Raw genomic sequence first — 12,893 nt, forward strand, 5'->3', positions numbered from 1 at the left:
GACACAAGGGGGGGAAATAAAGAAAGAGGGGGGGGAGAACAGCTTCCCTTGGGAGTACCCTGGCGATAATAATAATAATTTATTATTTATACCCCGCCCATCTGGCTGTCTTGGAGTTTCCTTCCTGTCCTGCCAGCCCAAACCTAGAAGCTCCCTCTTGCCTGAGCTGGCGCCACACCCTTGACCCGAGGCGATGAGCTGCAGCTGCTTTCCTTTATCACGCCGGTTTATCAAGTACGCGGCTGCCTCCGAGAGACCTGCAGAGGGCGGTCGCTCCCCTGAGAGGCCTCAGGATGAGGAGGGAGCAGGCGGCGGCTGCGGCCGGCAACTTTATAGGGGAGGAGCCGCCACCCAGCAGCGCGGAGACCTTGCTCTGGAGCCGCCTGCCTCCACTTTCCCGGCGTTATGAGTTTGCCGCTGGCTTTCCAGGCGGAGCGGGATTTTTTTTTACCTCAGCAGCAGCTCGCTTCATCTCGAGACGAGCCTAGCGGAGCCTCATGGACGCGCAAAGTAGCCGCAGCAGCAGCAGCAGCAGCAGCAAGAAAAAGGAGCTGAGGTACTTACTCTGGGGGAGGTGGATCCTGCCTTCGGTTTAGCTAGGTTGGCGCGCTTGTGTTTCATGAGCAAGCTGCCTTGGCAGGCAAGAAACCAACAGGTGAAGCTGTTCCCGGCATGCATGTCGACATTTGCAAATAAACCTGCCGGGAAGTTTGCAGCTGCTGAAGCCAATATGAGCTTGTTTGTTTGTTTGCTTGCTTGCTTGCTTGCTTGCTTGCTTGCTTGCTTGCTTCAGTTGTTGTTGTTGTTGTTGTTGTTGTTGTTATTGTTATATCTCGCGTTTTCTTCCAAAGGTGCTCAAGGTGGTGTGTGCCTGGTTCTCCCCTGCCTCATTGAATCCCCACAACCGCCCTTTGGGCTGAGAGGCAGCGACTGGGCCAAGAGCCCTTGCCTCCCAAGTAGTAGTAGTAGTAGTAGTAGTAATAATAATAATAATAATAATAATAATAATAATAATAATAATAATAATAAAAAATTTATTTATACCCCGCCCATCTGGCTGGGTTTCCCATAGCCTGATATTTAGCATTGTTATGTGGATTGAGTGTATTTCCCACCCCGCTTCCTGACTGTAAACTGCTGGGGTTGGTGTGTGTGGAAAAGCATTAAATGTAAAAAGAAAAAAGAAAGGTAGTAACCCTGAGGTGAAACCGAAATAGAGTGTGTATGAAACCCCTGGAGAGCTGCTGCCAGTCACTGTCAACAATACTGATGGACTAACAGTCTGACTCGGTGTAAGTCAGCTTCCTAAATTCCTAAGGCAGTTACATAAATGTTTAGAAATGGCAGGTGAAAGGGGATGCGCTACAGTATTGCCACTTTATGTAAGTTAAGGCGACATATATTGTAGGTACATACTTTCCTGTGTTTATGTCAGGTGAATCTACCGCCAGCCTGAAAATAAATGTTGCAAGCAAGTGGGATTCCTGACCTCCCTGCTATGTGTGTGCAAATTTCTTATTGTGCAAATAAGAAATATTTAGGGTGTGCATGCTAAATTTTGTTCTTGCTCAGGTGCCATATTACCAAAGTCTGCCCCTTGTTTCTCCTAATGTTCAACTGAAATCTACCCTTCTGTAACTTAAGCCCCATGTCCAAGTGTTTTTCTTCTGTTTTGTCTTGTATCAGTGGTTTCCCCTGAAAAAACTGCGTTTTACTGCAAACGCTTTTCTCCTAGCACTTTCCCCGGGAAAACCTGCGTTTTACTGCAAACGGCAATCCAGGGAAGACTTGATTGCTGTTTGCTCCAATTCAGCGGTAAAACACAGGTTTTCCCGAGGAAAGTGCTAGGAGAAAAGCAACAACAACACTCGGACATGGAGCTTTAAAGTCTGGGCCTGTGCCCACTGGGTAGTGAATGGTGATCCAGAAAAAGGTGGCAATTCCAGGTTTTCCCCATTTTGATTAGCCCCATTGTGTCCACCTTCTGATTGTGGTCTCCAGTATGTTCAGATCAAATTACAAAATTCTTGCTATATGAAACTGGTTGCTAAGTTATGAGGAGAAAGCACTTTTCACGTGCTCAGAAGGTACCCTTTTCGTTTTTACTTCAAATATTTTCAGGGCTAAGCTTTGCTGTTGAGGGACAGGAGGTGGGAATGCTGGAAACAATGTTCCATCCTTGTCCCACAAACCCAGTTTTTTAAAAACCTAGAATATTTCTCTTCCATCACTGCCAAAAGCTCAGTGTGTTTGTGTGTGAGAGCCTGCTTAGGTTGAATGTGCTGCCAGCTTTCTACAAAGCACAGGAGGAGATGTAGACCTATTAAATGTTAAACAGGACTTGGTAAAGGACAGGATATGCCAGAATTGATGATCTCTTTAATGTGCTTATTTGTTATTGAATTATTTATAAGCTTTTCAGTTGGCTAAAATGACAGAGACAGTTAAAGAAAATTACACTTGATCTTAGTCAAAAGGCCGAGAAGAAAATTAACAGTTGTGGGGGACCATTGTTCATTTTCTCTCTAGTTTTGGCAAGTCATGAGTTGGCTGCTCATATTGGATTACTATGGTACCTCGGGTTAAGAACTTAATTCGTTCTGGAAGTCCGTTCTTAAGCTGAAACTCTTCTTAACCTGAAGCCATAGGCGCCGACTCCATGGGGCTTGAGGGGGCCCGAGCCCCCTCAAAAATTCGTTTGGGGGGGGCTCCGCCCCCCCAATAATCTCCGGCGCCCCTCCAGCAGAGCGCCATCGCCGCCCCTCCCCCAGCCCAAAATGCACAGGGAGGGGCGGGCTGCATGCCTCCTGCCCTCCCTCCCGAGCAAAAGCTCCACCCAATTTCCTTTGGAGCTGATTAATAGGCACAGCACGCTCTCCCCTATTCGCTCACGAGGAGGCGGCGCCACTTTATTTGCATATTCATGAGCTTATTTATTATTCGTGAGCTTTCCCGGGCCCCCCCAATATTTTTTATAAGTCCGCGTCCCTGCCTGAAGCACCACTTTAGCTAATGGGGCTGCTGCTGCACCGCTTCTGCGAGATTTCTGTTCTCATCCTGAAGCAAAGTTCTTAACCTGAGGTATTATTTCTGGATTAGCAGAGTCTGTAACCTGAAGTGTCTGTAACCTGAAGCATATGTAACCCGAGGTACCACTGTATTGTTAAGTTTGCTCTGTTTTCATAAAGTCTTCAGAGGGTTGAGAAGGGCTCTGTGCAATAGGTCAAAAGCTGTTGAGCACTTGAATAGGAGAGAAAGGGTTTGGGCACTATGCTGTATGAAGGAAAGTCTTTCATTCAAAAGCATGTCAAAGTCAAGTAGATAAATAGGTACTGTTGTGGCGGGGAGGTAAACGGCATTTCCGTGTGCTGCTCTGGTTCATCAGAAGCGGCTTAGTCATGCTGGCCACATGACCCGGAAGCTGTACGCTGGCTCCCTCGGCCAAAAAAGTGAGATGAGTGCCGCAACCCCAGAGTCGTCCACGACTGGACCTAATGGTCAGGGGTCCCTTTACCTTTATTCTTCAACACTGTCGCTAAGAGTTTTCCCATTTTAGAGATGTGGTGCCATGTAATCACTGATAAATTTGATCCAACTTGTACAGGGTTGAACACTGTTGGATTAAGTTCTATAAGGTGTTTTTTTTTAATTTCCAATCAGCTTGTAGCAATCTACTCAAAATATTTTTAATATTTAGTATCATTCTACTATTGAAACTCCTTGATCTAGATCTTTCTCCCATTTGTCTTGTAAATCTGGAAGACTGAAAGTTTTAAATTTAACAGCAACAAAAAAAGTTTGTCTGTCGTCAGATATATAAAGTAATAAGTATTTTATACTTTAAAACAAACAAACTCAGAGCCAGGCCTACGTTTTTCTTGCTACTCTGTTCAAATTCTTTCCTACATGCTGTGCAGCATAACAGCAGCACATTAAATGGTCATAGGTTGTCCAGAATACACTTCCTTTATTTTTAATCTTTAATGTCTGTTGCTTCTTACTTTCTCTGCTTTATGACTGTATTCTGTGCCCCAGGCAGGTGATAGAGGTCAGGAGGTTCTCTGTCATGTCCTCTGGGATGCTGAGGACACTGTCTAGCCTGGTAGCCGCCTTTTGCACTTCCTCCAAATGCACAGGTATTGGCTCATACTCCAGTATGTTAGTGGTTATGCTCAATGCATTCAACCCAAATTCAGTGTGTTTTTCCAATATAGTATTTTTTTTATGTCCTGAACAAATCCACTGCCTGTTTCTGTAAATCAAAATCACAAGTCAAAGCAGCCTACTTTGCTCGTGATGTTGCAATAGCTAACCCATAAATTAGGTTAGAGAAGTTTTATAATTAGCCAATGGACTGCATAATCTCTGGGCAACTTCTGATAGAAAAATGCACAGTAACTACACTTTGAAGTGGAAATAAACTTTGATAGGAAATAAACGTTGCTATTTCAAAGCCATGTTGTAAGTCCATTACAACAGCTGGGAAATTTAAAAGGAAATAAATATTACTTTGCATACCAAAAAGTACAATAGCTGATAGGTTTGCTAGTTTAATAGTTTATCCATAATCATCATTGTGTTTAGGACTTAAGAAATACACTAGGGTTATTGGCTAAAGCATTTCATATATATTTAAAAGTAACTGAGCTATTCAAATGTATTTTATCTGGGGGCAGTGATGGGCCGGATGAGGGCTAATAAACTCAATCTCAACAAGACAGTGGTTCTATGAGTCAATGTGGTTCCCAGTTCCAGGCATTAGGTGGACAGCCTGTTCTTCAGTGGGAGTGCTGCCCCATATAGGAGCAGATTCATAGATGAGGGTGATTCTTGATTCCAAGCTGTCACAAGAGACCCAAGTGACTTAAAATGGTGAGACGTACCTGCGCCCAGCTATTGCTGGTTCACTAGTTATGGCCGTTCCTGGATTGGAACAGCTTAACGCCAGTTATCAATGCTCTAATAACCACCCATATAGAGAAATGCAACATTCCAGAAGCTGCAGGTGGTACAGAATGCTGCAACCTGGCTGTTGGGCACAGCTGACAGGGTCATGTTACTTCAGTTCTGAAGATACTGTAGTGGCTGCCATTCATATACTGTACCAGGCCCGCTTCAAGGTGTTGGCATTAGTCTGTAATTAGTTTTTTTTAAAAAATAAAAAAATAGTAATCCTTTTATGTATTTCCTAGTATGTGCTACCCCAAACCTTAAGAACTGCTGAAAAGTCTCTGCTTGTAGTCCCACTGGCTAGTGTGGTGAGTAAAATGGTGATATGAGGCATGGCATTTGCAGCAATGGCGCCCCTTTTACAGAGCTCCTCACTGAGATATGAGAGTCCTCCACATTAGCTGTTTTCAGACAACAAGCAGAAACATGCTCTCCATCCAAGCTTTTGGAACCTGGTGCCTCCACTGGGAACTGCCCAGTTGGTGTTAAACTATAGCAGGGCCTTTCCAGTAGTGATTCCCCACTTCTGGAATAGTTTCCCTGGTGAGGAGAGTCTGTCTTCCTCATTATTGACTTCAAAATATTCCTGTTCACCCAGGTATTAGAAAGCAGAAAGATACCATTCCTAGCAACCCTGAAATAATTCATTGAGAGACTGGTTGTATTTAGAATATTTTAAATATTATTTTAATGATGTGTTTGCCACCCTGGACTCCTTTGGCAGGAAGGCTGAGATATAAATTGAATAAATAATAATAAGTATCATGTTGGTGTTGATTCTGGATGGAATTGAGGTCTAGTGCTGCAGTTTTTTATAATGCATGTACAATTTAATTTTGTTACATGTTTTATATTGTTTATACTGCATGTTGTGCTCTGTGCTCTGATTTGGGGGAAGGGCAGGGTATAACTGCTGAAATAAAGCAATTGAATAAATACTAGATGCTGCAGTGGAAATTAGCAATAAATCCATTGCTAGTCAAATATTTATGACTTTTTTTTTAGTTGCCAACTGCTGTAGTAGTTGAAAGAAGGAACCATATTCCTGTTTTGTGTGTTTTTTAAAATGATATCATAAGAACTTGCTTCTATGTTTGATGTGAATGTGTCCGTGTCAATTAAATACTTATGGAAGTGAGCAAGTTAAGTTTGGTCATGAATTATGAGATTCTATCCTTTGTGTTTTATTTATTATTTCCAGATAATTTTTGAGTGCACAAAATGTTTTGTAGTTCTTATCTCATTTTGCTTAGGGAGGGAAGCAATTCCAGTAGGTGCACTGAGGTCTATTGCTTCTTTTTAGTAGTTAATGTCTTAATTTAATATGAAATTATGCTAATGGTATTTTAAGGGCCACTACATTTGGATCAAAGGACAGAAAGATAATGACATTACTAGGGGAGCATGAAGAACATGGAGAAGGAAGCAGTTGAGTCCATGTGAGCAATTGAAGATAAGTTGCTTGTTAAAATACCATGGAACAAGAGCACGTGAGACCCATCTCTATGCTTATATCACAATCACAAGACATATTGAAAGCACATAAGAAGAGCCTGCTGGATCAGGCCAGTGGTCCCTCTGGTCCAGCATCCTGTCCTCATAGTGACCAACCAGATGCCTGTGGGAAACCCATAAGCAGGATTAGAGCACAACAGCACTCTTCCCCCAGCTGCAGTTTCCAGCACTGGCATTCATAAGCATTGCTGCCTCCAACTGTAGAGGCAGAGCATAGCCTTCATGGCTTGTAGCCATTGATAGCCCTCTCCTCCATGAATTTGTCTAATTCTCTTTTAAAGGTTAGTGACCATCACGGCCTCCTGTGAGCTGCATGAATACGTAATTTCTTTCATTTGTCCTGTAAAGAAGGTGTATATACTGCTAATTGTTCTGGAGATTAAAACTTTATCTCAGACTCTCTGTATCATAGAAAAATGGTGGAATAGTGCTACTCTTAATCCTTTTCCATAATTGAACAGTGCTCAGCTTCTGACAATCTATTACATATGTTGTGTAGTGCATTAAACTATTTGAGGTTTTTTGTGTTTCAATGCGTTGTTATGCATTTCAGGTTTCTCTCTTTTTTTTAAAAAAAATAGAGCCTTGAACAGGAGCACTCATAGGGCATGAGAATCCTCTGGTACATTTTGTTGCAGGTCCTATTTGGAGATGCACAAGCACAAAATGTTGCACCTTTCACATAATTTTTTTAAAAAGGCAATTTCAAACAAGATTGCCTGATGATATTTTCTAATATGGTGTTGATGGAGTAATTGTGCTTCGTATGTGAAAACTAAGGGTGGCAATCCTATGCGTGCTTACCTGGGAGTAAGTTCTATTGAACTCAATGATTCTTACTTCTGACTAGACATGTACAGAAATACACTTTAAGAAAAGCATTCTAATAGTTAACATGCTGACCTTTGGGAGGACGGGACTTCTTTTTCTCATTCCGCATTGGAAACAGAGAAGCTAGCATTAACTCTTTTCTCTTTTTCCAGATCATCTGCACAGGACTTGAATGTTGCTCTCAGTGAATGTATGGCAGCTGTGGATCTGTTTCTAAATAACAAATTCCAGGATGCCCTTGTTTCTCTGCAAACTAAGTAAGCTTGTTTATTTCTTTCTCTAATTATTGTTAGCATTTGTGCTTGACAAGAGAGGAGGGTTTTTTCCAAGCTATGGTGCTAAAGTAACTAGCTTTTACAAGTCTTTCTGTATTGTTGCATGCCACTCCAGTCTCCAAGCAGTGCGAGATTCCAAGGGTTCTAGGCGCCTACCAAGGGTTCATGTTTCCTTTGGAATGAGGCACAGCAGAGACTGTGGTGTCTTTATAATATATGGTTTATTTACACATATATACAACCTGAGCTTTTGTGATGGAGGAGTTCACAGCATTAACACTCCAAGAGGGTCTTGCTGCACCCATAGCCACAGCCTTGGATTCAAACAGAAAATAAAACATGGCTCTGTCTCTCTCAGTTTCTAGCTTGCTACTTTCTGGGTTCTAGCTTCTAGTTCACATAACTCAACTTTCCACTCTGACCTATTGTCCTTCAAACTACCCACAAGTTGAGGTAGAGGGCCCCATCCATTTGCTCTCTCTCACAAATCCACTTCCTTTGTTCCCTTTAATGTTCTACTGGGAAGCTAACCTGACTATTCCAATAATGAGAAGGGGGGCCCGGCATTCAACTTCACCCACCGTGTGTGTGTGTGTGTTTTCAAAAGAACATAGGAATCTGACTCTCTGATTCTCAAATTATTTTTTAACCTGAAATGAAAAGCATTGAATAAGCCCCAGTGCAAGTATTAATACTCAGTTTCTGACAGAAAAACTTGTAATTCACTTCCAGACCTGGTGATGTTGTATCCATTTAGGGATGCAATGTACCACCAGCTGAATAGCTGAATAAGTTGTACAATTAAACATTTTCTTTTTTAAAAATATTTTTAATTTTCAAATTTTCAAAAACAACAGAAAAAAACAAAAAAAAATTAAATTTACATACAATTCCAATCTTTGTACTTTTTTGGACTTCCCTCAGCCTGTTGGAGAATTTTTCATATTATCACTATTATTCACATTTCTTCAATCTGTATTGCATTTTAACAATCTTAATCTTATCGAATCTTATAAAACAATATTTCTATCAATTATTATCACAGAACTTCTTGAAAACCTACAAACGTTAATTGCTCTTCACATATACTTTTAATATACTCTGTAAATTTATTCCAGTCCTCGGTGAATCTCTGGTCTCGTTGGTTCCGAATTTTCCTCATTAATTTGTCCATTTCTGCGTATTCCATCAGCTTCATTCTCCATTCTTCTTTCGTCAGGATTTCTTCCTGTTTCCATTTTTGGGCCACCAAAATTCTAGCTGCTGTTTATATAAAAATAACTTCTTATCTTTCTTCTTAATATCATTCCTTAATATTCCTAACAAAAAAGATTCTGGCTTCTTAACAAAAGTATATTTCAACATTTTTTTCAATTCATTATAAATCATTTCCCAGAAACATTTCATTTTTTTACAATCCCACCACATATGATAAAATGTTCCTTCTTTCTCTTGGCATTTCCAACATTGATTACTAATTTTATACATCTTCCCAAGTTTTACTGGTGTTACATACCATCTATATATCATTTTCATAACATTTTCTTTTATTGTAGTACATTTCATGACATTTTCTTTTATTGTAGTACATGCAGTGAACTTCATTCCTCCTTTCCACAATCTTATCCAATCATCAAATTGTATGTTATAACCAAAATCTTTGGCCCACTGAATCATAGCAACTTTAACTTTCTCATCCTTTGTATGCCCCTCAAGTAATAATTTATACATTTTAGATAAAATGTTTACATCATCATTCAAAATTTCTTTATGGAACCTAGATTTTTCTTCTTGAAAACCTCTTTCTAACAACTCTTTTTTAAACATCGCATTCAACTGAAAATAATGTAACCAACCAATCATTTACATATTCTTTAACTTTTTCATATGGAAGTTTTTTTGAGAACTTTAAGAAGTAATGAAAAGATAAAAGGTGTGACAGTTGGTTGTAAGGAATATAAGGTAAAAGCCTTTGCTGATGACTTGGTCATAACAATAGAAGATCCTATCAAAAGTGTAAAGGAAGTATTAGAAGAGATAGAGCAATTTGGACAAGTTGCTGGTTTTAAATTAAATAAGAATAAAATGAAAATAATGGTTAAGAATATGGATCAAGAGATAATAGAAAGAATACAACAACAAATAGAGATGGAAGTGGTTAAGAAAGTTAAATATCTTGGGATTATGGTAACTCCCAAGAGTATTGATCTTTTTCAAAACAATTATGTACCGACATGGAATAAGATTAAGAGGGACCTGGAGGTGTGGGGGAAAATGAAGTTATCACTTTGGGGAAGAATTGCAACGATAAAGATGAGTGTGCTACCAAAAATGATGTTTTTATTTCAATCAATACCGATAATTAAAGGAGTGGCAATTTTTAAAGAATGGCAAAGAATTATCTCAAGATATATCTGGCAGGGCAAAAAGCTGAGAATAAAGTTTAAGATATTAACAGATGCAAGAGATAGAGGAGGCTTTGCCCTGCCAGATTTAAAGTTATATTATGAGGCTGCATGTCTTTGCTGGGTAAAAGAATGGATAAAGTTAGAAAATATGGAATTATTGGATTTAGAAGGTTATGATAACAGATTTGGTTGGCATGCATATTTATGGTATGAAAAAAAAAGTGCATAAAGGTTTTGAAAACCACATATTTAGAGGTCCGTTGATTGAAGTATGGAACAGGTACAAAAATTTATTGGAGTTCAAAACTCCTCACTGGCTGTTGCCATTGGAGGTAATGAGTGTTAAGAAGATCAATATGACTGGGAGATGGATTACATATGAGAATTTAATAGTTAAAGAAGGAAGTACAATTAAACATTTTCTACTCAAGAATAATAGTTGTAATGTGCTCCCACATTTTACTAGTATCTGTGCAAAAATAACCCTTAGTGTTTAAGGATTCTTTGAAAACATTTGCCTGGTTTGCATGACATGGTAATCCAAACAAATGTGCAGGATCCCAGACAGGAGCTCACAGCAACGTTGCTCCTCCTCAGTTCTTTTTACTTGTGTATCAAACTAAAAGAAGCCAAAATTTGGCTTAATGTGTTGTCTGAGCCTGGGTTCATGGTTAAGCTCACTCCATGGTAACCACGAGCTGCAGCCAAGAACAAACTATAGTGTTGTGTGAATGAGGCCACTAAATAGAGAAATGTAGTATTATCAGTCTGGTAGTTCCTAGTGCTACCCAATTGTTGGTCTTCCAATGTAAGCTATATGTGGAATTGAAAATGACTAGGCATAGCCACATGGGCAAAGAAGGGATAGAGTATTAATATTAGCCTGCCTGATTAATGTCTATTTGCAAAACTAATACAAATATTTTTTTAAATAAAAATTTGCATTAAAATGTTTTTATTTAAAATTAAATTCTATCACACAAATATTTCAGTTTATTTTTTTAAAAAAGGAAATCATTTTAGTTCAAATTAAATAACTGATTTTTAAAAAGAAAATAAATATGCCGATAAAATGATACCAGTGCAAAAGATCATAGTGAATGTATGCCAAAGAAGATGCCTCATAATAGGCTTCATTGCACATGTCAAAATGCCTCTTTAAAAAATGCAAAAAAAGCACTAAGTTGATCAGTACCTGTACAGATGTTGCTACTGTTGCGTTCCTTAGCAATAAGAATTTGATTTTGTTTGAAGTCTGGAAAGAGATGGAAGAACTGCAGGAAAAACAGAAGAACAATGATATGATGACAATGTATTGTAGGTGCCTCATAAAAAGTGAATGAAGACAACCTGGCTGTTCTGTAGTAAACAACTTATTTTTATTTTATTTTATTTTATTTTATTTTATTTTATTTTATTTATTCAATTTATATGCCACCCTATACCGCTTTATAGGTCAAAACCAGCACTTTGAAATAGGCCTGGAAACTAATTGGTAGCCAGTGCAGTTGGACCAGGATCGGTGTAATATACTCAAACCGTCTTGCTCCGGTGAGCAACCTGGCTGCTGAATTCTGCACTAGCTGAAGTTTCTGAATCGTCTTCAGAGGCAGCCCTACATATACCACAATGCAGTAATCTAACCTTGAAATTACCAGAGCATAGACAACAGTAATTAGGCTATCCCTATACAGATAGGGGCACAGCTGGGTCACCAGCCGAAGCTGATGGAAGGCACTCTGGGCCACTGAGGCCACCTGAGCCTCTAGTGACAGCAAAGGATCCAGGAGTACTCCCAGGCTACAAACCTGCTCCTTCAGAGGAAGAGTAACCCCATCTAGAGCAGGCGACCTCCCAGTCATCTGGTCTTGGTTGATAAGATGTTGGCAATATTCTTTAACTAGAGCAGCAAAGGAAATAATGTGTGTCCCCCTTCATTAGCTTTGGTAAGGTGGCTGCTTCTATAAAAGGGAAAATACTTGATTTTACAAAGGTGGAAGCTGCTACAGTGGTACCTTGGTTTACAAACTTAATCTGTTCCGGAAGTCCGTTCTTAAACCAAAGCGTTCTTAAACCAACACATGCTTTTCTATAGAAAGTAATGCAAAATGGATTAATCCATTCCAGACTTTTAAGGTAAATGTAAAGGGACCCCTGACCATTAGGTCCAGTCGTGACTGACTCTGGGGTTGCGGCACTCATCTCACTTTATTGGCCGAGGGAGCCGGTGTTTGTCCACAGACAGCTTCCAGGCCATGTGGCCAGCATGACTAAGCTGCTTCTGGCGAACCAGAGCAGTGCACGGAAACGCCGTTTACCTTCCCGCCGGAGCGGCACCTATTTATCTACTTGCACTTTGACGTGCTTTCGAACTGCTAGGTTGGCAGCAGCACGGACCGAGCAACGGGAGCTCACCCAGTCGTGGGGATTTGAACCGCTGACCTTCTGATCGGCAAGTCCTAGGCTCTGTGGTTTAACCCACAGCGCCACCCGCGTCCCCTCCAGACTTTTAAAAGCAACCCCTAAATCCCTAATTTAACATGAATTTTACTATCTAACAAGACCATTGATCCATAAAATGAAAGCAATAATCAATGTACTGTACTATAAAATAAATAAAACAGTATTGTAGATGATAAAAATGAAAATTAAAAAAATTTCTTGCCTGCGCTGATGATAGTCATTGTTTGGATGCGGGGCTTTTATCCATTTCCTCAGTCACACAATCAATCAATCAGTAGCAGAACTGGGATCCACACAGATCCACACACCCCCACGCTGTTGCAGGGGCATGGCATGGGGGGAGAGTTGCGAGGCTTCCAACCAGATGGCTGGCAGGCGTGCAGCTTCCCTCCCAAGCCTCTGCAGGGATTGATCTCCTCTCGCAGAGTTGCAAGCCCACCAACCAGCAGCT

The 12,893-nt window shown here is 40.2% G+C and overlaps 1 protein-coding gene across 1 annotated transcript in view; it reads left to right on the forward strand.

The window, feature by feature from the left end:
* The first annotated feature begins 26 nt into the window (after window positions 1–26).
* Window positions 27–12,893, forward strand: part of TTC39A (tetratricopeptide repeat domain 39A) — a 49,988-nt gene continuing 37,121 nt past the window's right edge. The window contains exons 1-2 of the mRNA XM_028733514.2: window positions 27–556; window positions 7,449–7,553. Of these exons, the coding sequence (XP_028589347.2) occupies window positions 498–556; window positions 7,449–7,553 (164 nt within the window). The 5' untranslated portion in view covers window positions 27–497. The remainder of the gene's footprint in view (window positions 557–7,448; window positions 7,554–12,893) is intronic.

This window comes from Podarcis muralis, chromosome 5, assembly GCF_964188315.1.
Source record: "Podarcis muralis chromosome 5, rPodMur119.hap1.1, whole genome shotgun sequence".
Lineage (NCBI taxonomy): Eukaryota > Metazoa > Chordata > Lepidosauria > Squamata > Lacertidae > Podarcis > Podarcis muralis.